The sequence below is a fragment of the Vulpes lagopus genome, chromosome 2, assembly GCF_018345385.1.
Source record: "Vulpes lagopus strain Blue_001 chromosome 2, ASM1834538v1, whole genome shotgun sequence".
In the NCBI taxonomy this organism is placed as follows: Eukaryota; Metazoa; Chordata; class Mammalia; order Carnivora; family Canidae; genus Vulpes; species Vulpes lagopus.
Window position 1 is genome coordinate 31,491,350 of NC_054825.1, and position 20,034 is coordinate 31,511,383.

At 44.6% G+C, this 20,034-nt stretch overlaps 1 protein-coding gene across 1 annotated transcript in view; it reads left to right on the plus strand.

Moving 5' to 3' along the window:
- TLL2 (tolloid like 2) overlaps positions 1-20,034 on the plus strand; it is a 122,172-nt gene that overhangs the window by 69,563 nt on the left and 32,575 nt on the right. The window contains exons 6-10 of the mRNA XM_041732545.1: positions 2,789-2,967; positions 3,951-4,056; positions 10,371-10,495; positions 12,798-12,913; positions 18,135-18,237. Of these exons, the coding sequence (XP_041588479.1) occupies positions 2,789-2,967; positions 3,951-4,056; positions 10,371-10,495; positions 12,798-12,913; positions 18,135-18,237 (629 nt within the window). The remainder of the gene's footprint in view (positions 1-2,788; positions 2,968-3,950; positions 4,057-10,370; positions 10,496-12,797; positions 12,914-18,134; positions 18,238-20,034) is intronic.

Below are 20,034 nucleotides of genomic sequence, written 5' to 3' on the forward strand. Positions count from 1 at the left end.
TAGACTTAGGAACAAGTTGAAGATGTTCATGATCACCATAATAATTTTACATGTTTTGGGAAATGCTAGCTAATATAATTAGATAAGAGAAGGAAACACACACGGTAAGTATTGGCAGGAACAAGGCAATGTTTGCATTGTTTGAAGTTAATGTGACACGTGTCTAAAAACTTGGAAAAGCAATTGAGAAACTAATAGAAACAAAAGGAGACCCTGTTAAGGTGACGGATTATAAATGTAATAAACAATTACTTTTCCTTATGATGAAATACTTTGATTCACTTTTATAATGGGAAAAATATTACTTTATTAGAAACATAATAAATAATATATCTGAGAATAAACCTAAGAAAAATACAAATATATGCCAGACCTCTAGGAAGAAAATGCTAAAATTCTAAGGAAACTTGAAGAAAAGAAAGTAAGAATGGAAATGCATACCACTTTCCTGGTATGGGGATACTGAACATAGTAAAGATGTCAGAACTCCCTAAAATACCCTATAAATGCATGCCATTCTGATTCAAACATCTATGTTTATGTATATGTGAGTATATGTGTTTGTGTTTTTAGAACTTAAACAAATGCTACTAGAGTTTATCTGGAGAAATGACCATATAGAAAAAAACAAGAGAGAAGGAGAGAGAGAGAGAGAGAGAGACAGAGGTAGAGAGAGAGAGAAAAAGAGAGACAGAGACAGAGAGCACAGGGATAGAGGGACAGAAGAAGGGTGGGGATTTTGGGAAGAGGTCGGATGGTCTTTTCAAACATCTAGGGTTTAAAATGCAAGTGAAGATGATAATAATTAAGACCATTTGGAGCAGAACAAAAGAGTTTAAAAATGAATATGGCTATACACAAATTTAGCTAGCATTTTAAATGAGTGAGAGAAAGCTGGATTAGTCATTTGGGATATTTTAATCCTGGGATAGATGGCTTGTTGTGAAAAACATAAAGCTGGGCTCCTTCCTCATTTCTTACATCCAAATGATTGTAGCTGGATCAAAGATGTAAACATTTTTAAAAGGAGAAAGAAAAGAAAAGAAAAAAGAAATTTAAAAAATATTAGAGTGAAAGTCAAATTATAGATTTTACTTATAATCTTGTCATAGAGATGGCCTTTCTGAGCAGGATATAAGAAAATGAAGACATTACATACCTTGAAATTTTAAAGTTCTATCTGGTGAAAACAAAACTTAAACAACACTTAAACAAAAAAAAAAACAAATGAGAACTAACGTGTAAAAAATATTTTCAATATATTTGATAGTCAGAAATACTCATTTTCTTAATTCACAGAGTTCTTACATATCAATAGTAAAAAGTTAGACAAGCCAAAAGAATATAGAGAGAAGATGTGGTCACATAGTTCATAAGAAAGAAAAATATAAATGTCATATAAAACATGGAAAACTATCCAACCTCAATACAGTGAAATACCATTTTTCACCTATCCAGTTAACAAAAAGAACTTGATAAAACCAGTGTTGGCCAGGTTGTGGGGAAATAGGGCTTTTTAATATATTATTAGTGGGCATAAAAGTAGACACATTTGGGGAGCAAATGTGGTAGCACCTATGGAAAGCTCAAATGCATATACCCTTTTATCTATCAATCCCAATGCTATGTATTTACCCTGCCACGAACAAGAATCCAACCATTTCTTTGTTTTTCTTGTTATTTCTCTTCCTCTCCCATGAGGCTTTGTTTAAATAGTAAAAATTAGAATTAGCATAAATGTACACTAATAAAAGGCTGATTAATTAAAATTTAGTACTATGTTACTTTGGAAAGAATGAAGGAGGTCTATAAGTGCTGTTATAAAAAGATCTCTAAATTAAGGAAGTAGAAAGATAAAAATGAAGGACAAGGTATATAGTGCATTTTGTAATTTAAAAATATGTATATCTAATTTTTCTGAAGGATGCTCAAGACACTTAACAATGGTTGTCTTTGGATGAAGAGATTAAAAGGGATGAAAGACTTAATATTCAATATTTGAACATGTATTTTTAAAAAGACTTATTTATTTATTTGAAGGAGGGGATGGGCAGAGGGAGAGAGAAAATCTCAAGCAGACTCCATACTGAGTGCAGAGTCCAACTCGGGGCTGGATCTCATGACCCTGAGATCACGACCTGAGCCACAGCCAAGAGTTGGACACTTAACCAACTGAGCCACCCAGGCACCCTTGATCATGTATGTTTTTAAATGTTTGATAGAGGTTATCTGGGTGTTGGAGGTGGTGGGATTGTGGGCCATTTTAATATCCTTTCTTTTACCTTTCTCTATTAGGAATAATATAGAATAATATGTTAGGAATAAATGTTATTCGAAAAAATAATTGTGCCCAGAAGGGGAATCATTTCTAAACCTCCTCCAATAAGGGAACCAAGCCTCATGCTTTACTCAGCTGACTCCTTTCATTATCTTTTTTCCTTGTCATCAGAGATGATCCAACAGAGACTTGGGGGTGCAGAGGTCATGAAGGGTATGGGCTTTATTCCAGGACTCTAGCCCTTATCTTTCTTTAGGTTCTCAAGTGGATCCATGACCACCAGAAAGGTGAACCATTTTTGGAGGGAATTTCTGTATTGGGAGGGAATTTGGACAAGGAAAGTGCTTTTAGCTCTGAAAGTCTGTGTTTCTTTTAGATGTACACATGTATGTGTGTGTACATGTGTATATACATGTATGTATGTACATGCATGCACACATATATTGGGGAGGGTATTAGACTCTCCCTATTCTCTGACCTGCTGATCTGGGTATTTCTGCAACCATCCAGCTGTTGTTCCTATGTTGGGCGCCGAGGAGGAGGCCCACAGGCCATATCCATTGGGAAAAACTGTGACAAGTTTGGCATTGTGGCACATGAATTGGGCCATGTAGTTGGGTTCTGGCATGAACACACCCGGCCAGACAGAGACCAGCATGTCACCATCATCAGAGAAAACATCCAACCAGGTAAGGAGCCAGTATGGAGTCTGGAAGCTACTGGCCAGCAAGATGGCATTCCCGGGTCAGGCAGGTGTGAAGGAGAGGGGTTTCAGGGAGCCGACCATGCTCATTTGTTAAGTAGGGAGGCAGCGACCCTATTGTGCATGCATTTGTCACCAGCACTGTCACTGTCATCTGTGGTCTTTCCTGGGAAGTCTTCTTGCTATAGCTTGTAGGTTATGGCAGAAACTAAATGACGTTTCATGTTGTAAAGGACAATGAAACCCAACTCTATTTCCTAACAGGAACAGAATGGACCAGAACACTGTTGCAGCATCAAAGCTGAGAAGCCAAAAAAAAAAAAAAAGAGTTCTCTTGGTTGCTTTATAAGAGTCACTTTTGCTGACTTTTCAGTAGCACATCTTTTTTGAAACTGAAATACAGTTAGGACACGAGTACATGTCAGAGCAGTATTTCTGCCTAGAAACGTTCTGGCCCAAGGCAGATAGAGTGTCTAGATTAAAAAAAAACAAACCTTCCCATGTTAAATGATTTTATATAGCAGTTCATATTGAACATGAAAGTAGCTGGTTGAATAATATGGTTGCCTTAAAATATTTTCGAGGTTCTGAATTGTGAACTCTTTGGGATTGAACTTAACTGTTTGATTTTTCTTTTGCTCTTTCAGTAGCCAGATCAGAGATTTATTTACTGATTTTTTTTTAAGTCTCTGAGCAGTCGGATCAAAAACGAACCTGTCTACAAACTTAGTACAAGAGTTTCGAGTGGCACTTGGGGAAGGGTCAAATGGTGGGGTTGGGAGAATGTAGGGCTGTTGGAAGTTTCGAATTTCCAGTCTGCTGGAAACAATGAGAATGCCCACAATGCCCTGTTATTTGATTGGGCTGACCAAGCTCTCAAGTTGCTATGGGCCCCTCCTTCTCCCCCTCTGCCTCCTTTCAGGTACCTGCCTTGGTATTCAAAGGCCTTAACAGAGTGTTGTGTCACAGGTCAGGAGTATAATTTCTTAAAAATGGAAGCTGGGGAAGTGAGCTCTCTGGGAGAGATCTACGACTTCGACAGCATCATGCACTACGCCCGGAACACTTTCTCCAGGTTGGAATCTATGCTTCTGCCTCATGTGTGTGTCACTGTGCCTGCCGCAGGCTTGGGTCAGATTCCTGGAGGTCTGCGGAGAGTGGGTCTCTGCACGCTCCTCGCACAGTTGGCCTGTCTGTCCTTGAAATAACAGTGGCCTCTGGGCTGCAGTGAAATATAATCTAATCAGGCTCCCGCTAATGAGATTGAATCCCATTGTGAAGCCGGTGTTCCATCACACCCTAATGTCACAAGCAACAAACTGGAAAGGGGAAATTATCGAGAGGTTGGCCAGGATAATAACTTAGGGGCTCTGTGTAAAATTTCCAGTGGGTGGGGGAGTCTTCCAAAGCACGTCCTTGATGTGAGCCTAGTGGCACTTACCAGTTCTCTTGAAGAGGTATGGTTTATTGGAAGCTAGACCATATGAGGGCTGGGAGGCTTATAAATCATGGGTTTATTTTCGAGGTGAAGAAAATGAGGCTGTAGCCAGCTCGAGGGCACATAGGTAGCTGGGGTTGGAGTGAGAACAATGATCCAGGTTTCCTTGCCTGCTGGTCATGCTCGATGGTAGCTGGTGCACCTGAGTCTGGTCAGACTGGTGATTTACATCCGGCCTCGTCAGGACCTGTTTTGATGAGTTATTGCTATGCTGGACTGGGTTTTAAGTATTTCCAATATAGCCCTTCTAGACCAGATGAATGTTTTGTTTCAAGAAGTTTTCTCCCCCTAGTCCCAGTTGTGTAGGTCTTTCCACCCTGGAGTTAAAGGAGACACAGGGTAAATATTTTCTCCCTTGGCTCCTTTTTCTCAGTTTCCTCTTAAAACTAGTTTGTTGGCTTTTTATCTATTTAATCATTCAAAAAAAGGTTTGAAGTGGTTCCTAGTATATACACAGGACAAATAGGAAACAAATGAGGGAGCTTAAGGATGGGAGAGGGGAGAGTAAGGGTAGAGAGCTATGTTGAAGCTTGGAACCAACTGACTACTCAGAATACATGCCATAAAGTCATGTATGCTTTGGTGGGATTGGCAGTAAATCCTGCTGTGTGCTTCTTAGCAGTTATAGCAAAGAGGAAAGCAATCCATTTCATGGGTCTCTCTGTTCATAAAGATCAAAGGAAACCATTCTTTCAGGAAACACACAGCTCTTGGGAGTGAATGGGGATCTGTGTGCCCAGGGCTCATTGGCTCTTGGGTAGGGCTGCTGGAAGCATGCTGTTGATGAGGTCACAGAACTGTGGGAGAGATCTCCAGACCTCAACATCCCAAATTCTCAGTTTCGGGGGGAGTGGGGTACTGTCCCTCTGGCTGCACAGATGACTGAGCTGTGATCTCCATCCTGCATGCACCCAGGTGGGATCTCTCTAGAGCTCTAATGTGTGGAGTTTTGTCAAAGTCAGTATCTTTGAACGACTGGCATGAGACTGACTGACCCTGTTCTCATTACTCTTCTTCTGGCTCTTTATCAGAGAATACAAGGGGCACCATGTAATGAAGAGACCACTGAATTGAGAGTCAATTCCCAAGACTGGGATCCAGTCCTAACACTGGCACACTGTGCTTTTGAGGGAAGTATAGACAGTAGTCAGGGATAGCTTTGTGCTGGGTCAAATCTCCACCTCCCTGGGCATCAGTTTCCTGATGAGAGGTTGGACTAGATGTTCTCTGAGCCCCTTCCAGCTTGAACATTTCCTGTTGTAATTTCTTAATCTGGTGCGGATGGGTGAGGCACTGACAGGGTCACCTTCATTGCCATGTGGACATTCGAGGCTTCTTCCATAGTGGGAAACAGAACTTTGAAGGACCTATTCTGGGGGTCTCAAGAAACAAGGGGGGCCAGGATGAGAGCCTACCCTGCCAAGGTCAGAGCCAGATGCTTGGGTGTGGGGCCTGGGCTGACTTGTGGGTTTGGGAAATGGTGTAGGAAATATGTAGTCACACCATCTCAGCCCCGGGGTTGCAGGCTGCAAAGTAGAGACATAATATTGATTTTGTAGAGAACCACTGTCAAGTTGCCCCAAGTGAGAAAGTTGTACCTTGGGTCTTATTTCCATAGCTGTCATGACTCTTCATATTGCTTTATAATTATCTGTTAATTATTATTATAAATTCATCTACTCCTATTTTTCTGTTACATCTCCCTCTCCCAGCCTCAGATCTCTGAGGGCATCCTCTTCTAGTCTCTAGCACCTACCATGGTGCCTCAGGGCACAGAGTAGGTGTCCAATAAATGTTTCTTTAATGGATAAATCAATGAATGAATCAGAGGAGACAGGGAAATCTGCAATGCGGGGGGCTAAGTGAGGGAAGAAATTTCCATTATCCTCATTGCATTTCTGTCCACATACCCACATATGCGGTGGTCACTTTATAAGGAGAATCTACAGGTGTCTCCTGTGCAGGGGTGTTGGGGATACATTACTTCCAATGGGCTGAAGGAACTGCACTGCCTCCCTGGTGCCTGCCATGTGCCAACTACTCTGAAAAGCTCTGAAAACAGAGGCCAGGGCAGGAGTGCAGACAGTGTCTTCGGACACCAGCATTTCTTTTCTTGTTTTTGTTTGTTTGTTTTTTAAGTGGAACCCAGCATGGAACTTGAACTCACAACCCCAAGATCAAGGCCTGAGCTGAGCTCAAGGGTCAGACACTTAACTGAGCCACCCAGGTGCCCCAAGATTTTACTTTTTGTTTTAGAGTTTTGGTTCATGGGCTTCCCTGAAACAATAGCTCCTCATCAAGAGTACCCCAAATCCCTCAGAGGGAGATTGGCAAGGGGGCAGCAAATGAGTGTGATGGGCAGCCAGGTAGGAGCACAGCAGCTCACCTGAAGGCCTTGAAGGGAGGTGGACTTCTTCTGCCACCATGATGTCATTAGTGCTACACAACAGTCTACACCAAAACTAATGGCTCCCAACGAAAACTTGTTTTTTTGTGTGTGACACTGTAGGTCATTCTGGCTTATTTTCTGGTTTTGCCTGGGATCATTTCCACAGCATTAGTCATTTGGCACCACGCCTGGGCTGAGAAGTCCGGGATGGCCAGTGCCACGTCTGATTGTCGTGCTACCTGTCCACTGGGGCCCCTCGGTTCTCTTCCCTGGGGCTTCTCAGCCTCTTGTGGGCTATACTGGACTCTTCACTACATTGGGACTCAGAGTCCTTACAGGACAAGCTGAGACTGACAAGCTGAGAGGCTACAAGACTCTGAAGACCCAGTCTCTGGAACTTGCAGGACATTGCTTGCGCCACATTCCATTGGCCAGAGCAAGGTGCAAGGACAAGAATATGGACAGTAGGAGGCGCAATTCATCATTTAAAATCTTGCCATGGCTACTTACCTGCCCTTGCCCCAGGTTTTGGAACGATTTTGGCAAATCTATTTTGTGGCAAGTAGATTTGCCTTCATTGTCCTTCCTGCCAGTTTTCTGTATGGATTTTCAGGAAACTACTTTGTTCAGTGGGACGTTTGCCAATGCCATCCTTACTGATGGTCTTTCCTGGCCCACTTTTTGTCAAGTTTTGCACTGCCTAACTCCATGTCATTACTCCTGGCCACATATCCCCTGGAGCTAGCCTGCACATTATCTTTGAGTCTGTAAAAGAGCAGAAAATGACCTATAGAACAAACATTTGCTCATCTGGAGGCAAATGCTCTTCCTGCTGATGGGAAACCCAATCTTCCTGTGTGTTTACAATTGGTCTGTCTCCTTCCAACTTCATTTTCTAGTTTATTGTAGTCCTTCCCTCCTCCCCCTTGGTTCGACCTGGGCTGTTGGGGAGTGATGTCTTTGCAGGTTCCATTGGGCAAGGGTCCAGGAGCTGAGGAGACAGTTCTGTGGTACAGGGGCATCTCTGCTTGGAGAGCTCAGAGCTGACAGCTTTATTCCCTAAAGCATCTGCCAAACTCTTTCTTAGGTTAGCAGAATGTCAGGGCTAAAAGTTGTCCTACAGAAGAGGGATGTCACTGCAGCAGTTCACGCAAGGGACGCCTCTTGTAATAAACATCTTCCAGAGCCCACCGCCTTGCTGGGAGCTCAGGGACAGGTTGGAGAGGGAGTTCCAGCCTCAAAACACAGTCCGAGTGTGGACTAATGTTGTTCCTGTTGTTTCAGTTTTTGAAGTCTCCCACGTTCCTGACTCTGTCATTTATCTAGCACACATCAAAGGCAACTGTTTCTTGGGCAGTGGAAAACACTGCCTGGAAGGAGGATGCGGGAGATGGGCTGCCTAGATTCCAGGGCTGACACTCTATTATTAGCTCTGTACTCTGGGAAAGTCACTTAAGCTCTGCAGGCTTTTTCTGGCCTGTGGAGAGGAAACCCTAATAAGAATGGCACTGGCCTAGGGTGTTACAAGGACTAAATGAGATGGTGCATGTGAAGTGCCCAGGCCTGGGCCTGGCACACAGGAAGGTCCTGAGAACACTCAGTGGGGGCACACGTTCTCCACATGGCATGCCCTTGGCAGAGACACCTGTATGCTGTGGTCTTCAGCAGGGTCAGCAGGCCTGGGTTGCTAAGAGATTGTGGTGAGCTTTACATTTTGTGCAGCAAAATTTCTTTCCTTGGGGGAATCAAAATAATTACAAATGGACACATTTTATGTTAGGGCAGAGGTGTTTCTTTTTAGATTTAGTAGGTGATTGAATTTAGAATTTTATGGAGAGTCATTACTTGTAGTTTAAAACTTGCCAAAGTTAGCAGGGAAGTCAAGGATTCCACTAAAGTTTCCACCTCTGGACCCAGAGATGAGGCAATAGGAATTAGAGGAAGTCAGGCCAGGTGGCTAAAGTTTGAGAATAGAGATGCTTCAAAGGAAATTGGCAGGTGATCTAGGCTGCTGCACGCTTATGTTGGAACAAAAGTGAGCTTGAAGTCTGATTTGGAAAAAGTATATGCAAAACCAGAAAGATAATAAAACATGTAACCAGCAAGAAATAAGGATAATATGTTTTCCAAGGTATTATAGAATTTAGGGGAAAGGAAAAGTTAGAGAGAGAAAGAGGAGAAAGGATGGTACAGCTAATACACAGGTAACATGCATTTTCACATTTCCTTTGAGTATACGTTACTTTCCAAGATATTTTGAAGATACTCCCCTACCTTGGTTGCATAATTTAATTCAAAAAGCATTTCTTGACCTGTTATGCTCCAGTGTCTGAAGGCATAGAGATGAAGGTCTCAATCTCTCTGCTTGAGGAACTTACTATTTAGCAGAGAAGACAAATACCTTCATTCTTCAAAAAAGACAATGGAGTGTGAGAAGAAGAGACTAGACAAATAAGGCCCAGAGGTAGCCCAGAGAAGGGAATGAATAACTCAAGATGGGAGGGGTAAAAAGGGCTCAAGAAAACTTTTAAGAGGGGAAACCATCTGATGGGATTTGGGAGAATGAACAGGAGTTTGCTAGTGGACAAGAAGATGCTGAGGGAGCCTCAGCAGAGGACGGCCTGTAAGGGCATGGTTAGGGCTAGCAGAAGTTCTGTGTTGCTTAAGATACCAACTGGGGTGGAGGTGTCAGAAGTGGCTGGAGAGGAAGCCAGAAGCCAGTGAGCTAGAGGCCTGGGGATCCAGGTGATGATCAGAGACTGCAATGCCTGTCTAGGCCACTCTCTTATTGTTAGATAAGTAAACTGAGGCTCAGAGAGAAAAAGGGGCTTGTCTGAGCTCACCCAGGTGGCAGAACCAGGCTATTCATAGAAATCTCTAGACCAGGGCTCTCTCAGCCACCTTTTGTTCTCTGCAGTCTTCTCACTTTCCATCTGATCATCCCCATTGCCAGAAAGCCCCCCCCCAAACCCCGATTCCCACTATTTGACAACCCATCCACCAGCACTTACTCACCAGCCCTTGAGAGCCTCACACTATGCTGCCTCCCAGGCCTCTCTGGAGCCTCTCCAAGGCATACCCTTGCTCAGTAGTGCCCATTGCACAACTCCAAGGGCCTCCACGTACACCTTAGTCTCTCTGAATGGTGCTTCCCACAGTTGCCCGGTGTGGCGGGCCCGGGGACCTGGACTTGTCAGGGGCTTTGTGGAAATGCTCCATGCACAGCAGCAAGGAGCCGCCAGGCCAGCAGGTAAGGGCAGATTGGCAAACTCACAAGAGTCATTTTCCCCCTTGGAAGTGAGGAGGCAGCTCATGAAGTGGAATGCCCAGATGCCAGGACAAGTAAAGCAAGTCTCTTCTGTCACACGGGTCTGCGGAGCGACAGGGGCTAGGGATATGGATGGGATTACGTGCAAGGAAATGAAGACTGTAAATCCCAGCGCGGCCAACCAGATGGCCTTGACTTTTCTTTCTCCTTTCTCTCTCTCTTTTCTTCCTGTAGAGGAGTTTTCTTAGACACCATCCTCCCCCGTCGAGACGACAATGGCATCAGGCCAACCATTGGCCAGCGTGTGCGGCTCAGTCAGGGAGACATAGCTCAAGCCAGGAAGCTGTACAAATGCCCAGGTAACTGACCCTGGGGAGTCCTGGGGCCTCTGGAGCACCCACAGAGTGTGACTCAGCCACCCTTTGCAGACTTTCCCTTTTGCTGGGAAGGCAGGTTGGGGAACCTGTAGAGGCTGCTGAAATTTCTGGCGTGCGGCTCTAAGGAGGCTTTAGACAGTGTAGGAGGCCCAAATGGTGAGGTAATTGCCAGTAGTGACATGAAGAATAGGTCTTGGAGCTCACAGCTTAATTTGTGGGAATCTTCAGAATTTTCTGGCAAAGCCCTGATATTCTGAAGAAGAAGAAGGCATAGTGGGACAACAGTGAATAGGGGCCTGATGCAGTGTGTACCTTGTAACTGTAAAAGCACCTCCCCTTCTTATGGGAGTAGGAGATGTGGGTTTGGCAAAACAAAACCCAAGGGTTTTGCAGAAAGATGGTGAATGAAGGAGAGTGTTTGTAGAAGGGTGGGAGTCAGCAATCCTCAGTGTGTAAATGAGGTTGTTTCTATAGTCTTGGGGCTTTCCTAGCCATCCAAGATGCTGGCCATTGGCTAGAAATCAGCCATTGAAGACCGGACAGTACACTGGGGTCTGAGGAGATGTCTGCTTCTCTGCCCACCCACAAGCCTCTTCCCCTTGAATGTGCCCTCTTTGCCTTCCATCCCCTTGGCTTCAGCATCACCTCCCCTGCAACCTGCTGCCGTGGGAGTGAGCTCACATTGGCCCCTGTAAGCTGTTGAGCTTCAGAGCAAAGCATTGGTTACAGCAGCCAGAGTTTACCACTGATGAGAGAGAATGCAATTCAGTGGTTTGGGAAGGAAGAAGGAAATTCATTGCCCACAGGTCCAGTAATGTTTTCCAAACCCCAGACCAGACACACAGTTTGATCATGAGACAGTATATTTAAAATAGGGGCCTTCTTAGTGGGATCACAGGGCACGCAAAGGACCAGATGGGGTTTGGTTCATCACAAAACTCTGAGCAGTATGTCCATCCAGCTATTAGTCATGTGGGGGCGTATTAGGGCTGAAATGCAGGACACACATATCATATAACCTCGCTGAATTGAAAGAGAAACCTTATAGCATTCTCAGGGAAATGCCAGTATTTATTTAGTTATAATGTATATGCCTCTTCCCAAAAGGATTGGAGGCAGCTGGTAAATACCATGGAGCCATATAGTAATGTATCTATTCTTGCAGAATGTTGATGATTATTCTAAAATAATTTCCGTGGAACCCTTGGGGGTGTTGACTGCTGGGCATAATCCTCATGATGCCTGGCAGTTGTTCAGTAACATGATATTGAAGCCCTAGCATCCAGGATTTCCTGAGGCTGATGACGGACCACTCTCCAGCTATTCCTTTCCTGCAGTTCCGAGACTGCAGCTTCCAGTAATTTCAAGCAGTAACTGAAAGCAGAGTAGTTGCTGAGTGGAGGTTGAATTGCATGTAGGGAGATATGGGTAAGGATGCTTGTTTCCCACACTTTGTGGGTGACCCCCCCCCCGGGAGGAAGGGCATTCAGCAAACCAGTGTCTTTGTCTTTGGGGTCCGAGTCCCTGGGCATCAGGAAGTAAGGAACCTGCACCTCCCAAGCTTACACATACGGCTACTTTTTTTTTTTCTTTAAGGACAAATTAGTGAAAATATTTGTCACATACGTAAGGACCCTAGACTTATGACCAGGCAACCCTCAAACGTTCAAGGGCAGAATAGCCTACTGTAGAGTATTCCAGCTTCCCACACCTCTGGTCATTTTTGTGTTTTCTTGACTTTATTTGGTAGCTCATTCAGAGGTAGGTTGCAGAGAAAGAAGAGGCAAGATTTCAAACCATTGCGTTTCTAATGAAGTGAGTTTCAAAGTATTTTCTTTGTCTCATTGCTTCATCTACTTGTACTTTTATATGCTCTCTGCCACTAATGTTATTAGTCATAATTATAATGGGTGCTATGTGTGGAGCACTCACTGTGTGCCAAGCACTGAGCGGATCCATTTCATTAACCCCTCAGGCAGCTCCTGCCCATTTTACAGGCAAGAAAACTAAGGCCCAGCAAGGCTGGGAAACTCGTTCACCATACCCGAGGCCATTTTAAGAGCCTCAGAAGAAACCCTTGGGTATTACATTTTGGTGCCTAGACCCTATTTTCACTTTTATTAGCCAGAAAACAATTGTCAGTCTACCTGACACGCTTCTTGCCAATGCGTTCCGAGGGCTTTGGCTGATCAAGGGGTGTCATCTGCTAAGCAGACTGGTGCAGGGAGGTGCTTAGGTGAGGAGTGTGTATACCGGAACCATTGTCGTTGTTTTGCTTCTGCAGCATGTGGGGAGACCCTGCAGGACACAGCAGGAAACTTTTCTGCACCTGGTTTCCCAAACGGCTACCCTTCTTATTCCCACTGTGTCTGGAGGATATCGGTCACTCCGGGGGAAAAGGTAGGTGTGAAACCACCTCAGGAAATGACAGTTTTCTTTGAGTTGGGCAAGTTGGGGATTGCATTATTATTAACAATAGTAAAAACAGCTATTAGCTTTGAGCACCCACTATGTGCTAGGTGCTAGCTTGTTTAACATTATTTATTTCTGGACTTCAACCAGCATCACCCATACAAATGGAGGCCAATAAGCAAGATGTCCACATGAATTATAAATTAGGCTCACAGTTTTTAAAACAGAACAGACTCTATCCTTCTTCTTTGTTAAATACACCATCAGAATGCCTTGGGAGGTGAGGATCCAATTTAGAATTCCTTGACACCTCAGAGTATTGCTCTGGAAGGAAGCGATGCAGGGAAAGCTCCCCTCAATCCACAACTGGCCCCTCCTCTTTTCAGCCCCCTGTTTCATCTCAGGAGCACCCATGGTGATACTCCAGCCATGCTCCAAAACACTCTGCATTCCTACCTTGCAAACAGCTATAGCTTGGCTGTCTCTCCAGTAGAAGTGGACTGATTATATGTGCTCTCTATGCTCAGGAGGGTGGATTCAGGGCAGAGACCTCTGCATTCTCTGGAAGTGGGCTCAGGGCCATTTGGACACGAACTCCAGGGTCCTGGGCAACTGAAGTAAGGTAGGAGCTATGCAAACTCTGAGTGAGGCACAATCCTTTGGGTCTGAAGATACCATGATTCCCTCCAGATTCCCTCTGGAGCTGAGCCAGGGCAATAGCTTCTTTTGTCCTGGTCCAAGTGTGGTATGTTCTCAACCCTACTGCAAGATATATTTCTTCATGTCCATTATATGGGTAAGAATTTGAGGCTCAGACATTTAAAAAATTGCCCAAATTCACAGTAAAATATAGAACTGGGATGTGGGACTTCTGCACTCCTAAAACTTGTTTTTTTTTTTTTTCACACTTCCCTACAAATCCAAGGGTTCTTCCAGATGCTTCTGTCTTTGAGATGCCCTCTCTATCCCTTGGGTCAGAGTCTCTACAGTTATAGCTGCCATAGCTTGTCTCAGAATATCATGATTGCTGGTTTATTTGGTTGTCTGCCTTTTAGACCTTAAACTCATTGAGGACAGAGACTACTCACCCCTAGGTCTCCAGCACCCAACACAGCCATGGCACATAGTCACACAAAAAGTATTTGTTGAATGGGCATGTGAATGGATGAGTGGCGAAGGAAAAACCTACAGCTGGGATGCCATGGAGGTGATGGATTTTTGGGTGCCTGTAGCCAGTCTTCAGGTATTCCTAATTCATAACTGTTAAAAATGTCCATTTAAATGTTTTCTATGACCTGAGTACTATTCTCAGCATATTATGTGAATTATCTCTTAGTCCTCAGAACTTCATGTGATAGGTGCTATTAGCACATTTGTTCAGATAAGGAAATGCATTTGCTTAAGGCTACTCAGTTTGTTGCAAAGTTGGGATCTGAACCCAGGTGAGAACCTGGATGCTTAGCCATCATCCTATATTATTTCACAAAGAGGTCATCAGACTAATGAACATTTGAACATTCATTCACACACATGCTCACATATACATGTGCTCACACACAACACCCACATGCAACTCTTCTTCTGACTCTAAGCATTTATGACAGTGTGGTTGACATCTTGAGCCTGAGAGACTCCAGGCTTGTCTTCCTTGAGTGCACGTGCTGCTATCCCTGTGCCTGCTGGAGGCATGAGTGAGAGAGAGGCAAGAAAAAGGAAGCAGAAGAGGAGGTGATCTAGAAATCCCCAAGTTGTTGAATTGCCTTAAATAGTAGAGGCTGTGTGATATGTTTGAACTGCATAAGATTCATCAAGCTTTAATTATTATTGCTGAGGGGCAGAGAGAATATTTATCATTGAAATTCCTGTATAGGAATTATTTCAATTTCTGCTTCACCCAGCCTTCCGCAGAGCTGCTATAATTAGCAAACTTGATTGATTCAAGGATCACCTCTTGTTTATCACCTATTCCTCTATGGTCTTTATGGTTCCCTAACATATTTAAAATAATTAAGCTGAATAAGTATCCCATTCATTTCAATCATGAATGTGTTACCAAAGAAGTTGTAATAACATTTTCTTTCTAAAATTTGAAAAGCTTAAGAATTCTATTGCAACCAGCCAGGAAATATTACTGAGCCCTTTTGCCCGAATGCTAGCACTGTGGGAGATACAAAATAAATCTAATTTAAAATCCCTGTCTTCAAGAGACTTAGAGTTTAGTTAAGGTCCTCCCCTTACCTCTAAGGAGTCTGATTTCATTGAAGGAGGGGCATTTGCTTTGCCCAGTATTACTTTTTACAGTTTTGAGTTGGTACTAATCCACAGGCAGGGTTGAGAACCACTGGTATGGCTCGAAAGAAGAGTGAAAACACACACACACACACACACACACACACACACACTGTACAATATAGGAGGTGAACTGGCCTATTATTTTCTGGTCCTGCCTCTTCATTTTGTAGGAGATCAGAGAGGACTTTGTGGAAGAAGGTCCTCCTTGTCCTGAGACCTGAACATCGGGTGCGATCAACCCAAATGAAGGGGTGGACACTTCAATGCTAATTAAGACAGGCAGCCTATGAAGAGCGCTTAGTGGGTCCTGTTTGTGGTTCACTAAGTTTACACTCAGCGAGGCTTGATTTTTTTTTTTTTATTTATGATAGTCACACACAGAGAGAGAGAAAGAGAGGCAGAGACACAGGCAGAGGGAGAAGCAGGCTCCATGCACCGGGAGCCCGACGTGGGACTCGATCCCGGGTCCCCAGGATCGCGCCCTGGGCCAAAGGCAGGCGCCAAACCGCTGCGCCACCCAGGGATCCCTTTTTTTTTTTTTTTTAACTGCATTTATTGAGTGCCTATCATGTGTCAGACCTAGCATTACACACTCACTATACAGTTTCTTATGCAGTCCCTTCAATAACTCAAAAGTATGCATGTTGTTTTGAAGATAAGAGAACTAAAGATCCAAGTGGCAAGTAAGTGGTAGTAAGATCTGAGAGCTAGTAAGTGGTAAAGCTGAGAAATCCAGATCTGCCTGACTCTAAAAATACCTGCTATATTATTTATAGTCACTATAAAAGGGAGGCGGGGAGCCCCCAGAAGGGAAAGGCCGTGTCCATTTGGGCAGTCAGAGAAGGATTCAGGGAGGAGCAAAGGGCACTGGAGCTGGGCTTGGGGAAGGTTCCATTAGCATGGATACCTCAGGGCTCGCTAAGTAATAAGGTCATATCAGATGGATGGTGAAGGCTCTGAAAGGTAAGCAGAGAGTTTATGAGATGGGGGCAGGGGGAACCACTGAAGTTTTCTGAACATAGAAGGCGTTTGGTAAACATGAGATGTAAGTGCAAAATTGATCTAGAAGCCTTAGTGCGCACAGGGGGCCAGGGCATGGCAGGGAGGAGTTCAGGAATCCTCTTGGCAAGAACGATGCAGACAGGGCTCTTGAAGGGGTGACCAGACTGGCTTGCAGCAGGGGATGCAGTCATCTTACAGGAAGGAAGTCTATCAGCATCGGGGATAAACAATAGGGGCGAAGTAGAGATGACAGCAAAGGGTTGTACCCGGGAACTGGGGTCACCTGTGCACAGGAAGCTGGAAGGGAAAAGTTGCATTGAGGTGCCCTCGCAGTCACCAGGGAGCAGAGAGGACAGGAGTCAGTCGAGGCCAGAGAGCAGCGGAGAGAACAGATGTGCTGAAACCCAGAGAGAGGAGGTTCAAAGCAGAGGGGCCATGGAGAATGAGACAAACAAGTAACAGTCCTTTCAATTTGGCTGGGAAGGTACCGGAAACTTTGACCCGCAGCCTTCCAGCCTGGGCCTTTGCCTAGAGACAGAGGGACCTGGGGCTGTCTGAATATGAAAGAAAGTGGCTAGAGGACAGGGAAGAGAGAAGAACTGGTACAGGGCAGGGACCCCGAATGGGATAAGGCACAGACAGGGTTAGGGCTGCAGTGGCCAGGCAGGGCTGCCTTCAGTGGGACCTGGTGAGTGAAGAGAACAGAGAAATAATGGAGCAGGGACATGGTGGGCATGCATACACCATGTGGGCACCTTACATTGTGGGGCTTGATAGGGGTGAACTAATGCCCGAACTCTGCTCTGGAAGGGTAGCAGGTTGGTGGGAACAGTAGCTGTGTGCCAAGTCCACAGGGCCACCCAGCCTGCTCCACTGTTTGTGGAAAGGAGCATCCACTGAATGGCCTCAGGCTGTCCAGAAGAACTGAAACCTAGTGCAGCTGAACCCCCAGCTCTCCAGCCTTCACTCCTCTACAGGCCCCTGCCTCCCCATTCCAGACACACAGCATGACCTGCACTGGTATGACAAAACAGTTCCCCGAACTCTCCTTCCCTGAGTCCCTCTCACCAAAACACCCTCTTGCCCCGTGCCTCTGCCCCCCCTGAGCCCCTATTTCCCTTAGGTTAAATGCCTGAGAAGCCTTCATCAGTATTTCTGGGCAGCACTGATTTCTCCTTCCTTGGGGCTTCAGGATTCCCTTTCTGTCCATCCCTCCCTTTTCAGCATTTATTTAAGAGTGTTCTAACTCACCTGATGCTTCTATATTCCCTGAGCTCTCTAAAGGCAAGAACCCTATCTTGCTAATCTTTCTATCTCAATTGGCCAACACAGACGAGCACATAGTAGGTGGTCAACTAACAATGATGAGATGAATAAATGAAAGAATGAATGCGTGATTGAACGAATGAACAGACCAAAGATAGGAAGGCTCTTGGATATACTGCATCTCAGAAGAGTGAGGTCATGGCCGAGGAGATATTGATCACGGTGGTGCTCAGATGCACTCCAGCTAACCCCAGGTCCCTTGGAATGATTGATGATGTTATAAGATCTTCTCGTATCTCTGAACTTCACTGACCCCTTACCTCCTTCTAAATCCCCAGTCTCAGTGCATCCTGGTTCATCTTTTTAATGCATCCTGTTTTCTATAAACCACCTAGTGACTTCAAAAGCTCAAGTTATTCCCCAGACAGAACCAGAGGACCCATCTCCTCTGTTTACTCCCCATCCTGCTTAAGGTTTATTATTTAATGTCATGAGGTTTCCTGTGAGCGTGTCTTTGCAAGGACGCTCCTACTGTGGTCTGAGCACTCTGTATGCTAAAAGGTAATGTGAGAACACGGGCATGCAAGATGTATCTTCAAGCCTCCTCAGGCTCTGCTGCCAAAACTCACTTTTCAGTAACTCTTTACAGATCGTCCTGAACTTCACATCCATGGATTTGTTTAAGAGCCGCCTATGCTGGTATGACTATGTGGAGGTCCGAGATGGTTACTGGAGAAAAGCCCCCCTGTTGGGTGAGTTGACTTTAGAAAGCCCTGGGAGAGGGGTGATGGGCTTTTCTGTGTGACGCTGTTAATGTGTGGAAGGGCCCATCCTAACAGCAGTCACAGGAAGCTCTCAAGGGTCTGTGTCATTGTAAAACTCTGAACACTCCATTTGGCAACACATGTTAAAAGCTTTTAGACTGAGACTGCCCTTCAACCCAGCAATTTGGCCTCTTGGAATGTATCCTAAGGAACCAATTAAGGAAGTGTGCAAAGTTCTAGCCATGGGGATGTTCACCGGAGCAGGAAAAATGGAAAACAATTTAAATGTTCAACAGTAGAGATTAGCTGAAAAAATTGGGATACATCTTTCCAGTGGAAAAGTATCCAGCCACCACAAATAAAGTTGGAGGTGACAACTTATTGATACAGAGACATGTTCCTGTACATTGTTACACAAACAGGTGTTACAAAATAGAATAAGCAATTGAATTCCATTTTAATAAACATACATTTGTATGTATATTTTGCAGGCTTTGCAAACTCAGATGCCCTCAGAAAATAGGCATACAGGAGGAAGATGGGGTTGGCATAATAAATGAAGGAGTGGTAGGGAGTGTGGCAAAGTGAACAGTGAATATCCTGACCAGAATTATTCAAAACAAAATTACTTAAAACATGTATAGTTTGGATTCAACTGGAAGAAACCACCTTGTGATCTATAGTACAAATATCAAGTAGAATTATCAGCATAAATAAGTAAATAAATGATACATAGTGGTTATTTCAGGATGATGGAGTATTTTTTTTTAATTTATTCTAGGGGTGTCTGGGTGGTTCAGTCGGTTAGGTGCCTTTATTTTGGCTTAGGTCATGATCTTGGGGTCGTGAGATCAAGCATTGGGTTCTGCACTGGGCATGGAATCTGCACCAGGCTTCTTCCCTCCCTCTGTACCTTTCCTCCCCCCCACATACACCCTCCACGCTCTTTCTTAAAAAAAATCTTATTCTAGTTTTCCTGGTTTAGCTATATTTTCTAAATTTTCTACAATAAGCGTGTACCCTTTCTGGGAGATGCATAGTGCATGAGCTCATGTGAAAAGACAGCTTGAACTTTTTAGTGAGAGGTAGTGGGTAGATTGCATAAGGAGAAAAGGTCAGTTCATTCAGGATTGGTCACTGGAAGAACCATCTTCCATGGGTGACCCAAAAAGATGAATGTATAGAGATCCAATGGCACGGTGTCCTGGGAATGGACCTAGGGACTCATTTGGGTCAGGAATAGCAACCATGATGCAGCCAGAGAGAGATGCAGATTTACAAGAAACCAGATGGAAGGGTTTTGGCTGATAGTGGGTTGTCCTCATTTTTAGAGCAGTAGTAGGGTAGGCTTCTGGGTTGACAAGTCTAAGCCCTCAGTGAGATCTTTGTCCCTGCTGTGTCCTCACATGGGCAGAAAAGCCACACTGGTTGTGCTGTGAATTGCTGGCCTGGAAATGCTGCTGTTGGGACAACAGGCTAAAAATGGAAACAGGAGGAAAGCGGGAGAGTTAAACTGGGGAGTTCTGTGGTCAGATGGAGCTTGACTTCAAGTCAGAGTCCAGGTAGCTCAGAAGAGATAGGGACAGAGGGTCTGGCTGGACCCAAGGGAGCCTGGCAGATAGAAATCTCTGTGTGGCCACAGGGTCTCAGCCAGGTCATAGCTGGGAATAACACATAAGCTCCTTCTGTCCAGAGGACCATGAGTTTATTTTTTTTTAATTTTTTTAAAGATTTTATTTACTTATGAGAGACACAGAGAGAGAGGCAGAGACATAGACAGAGGGA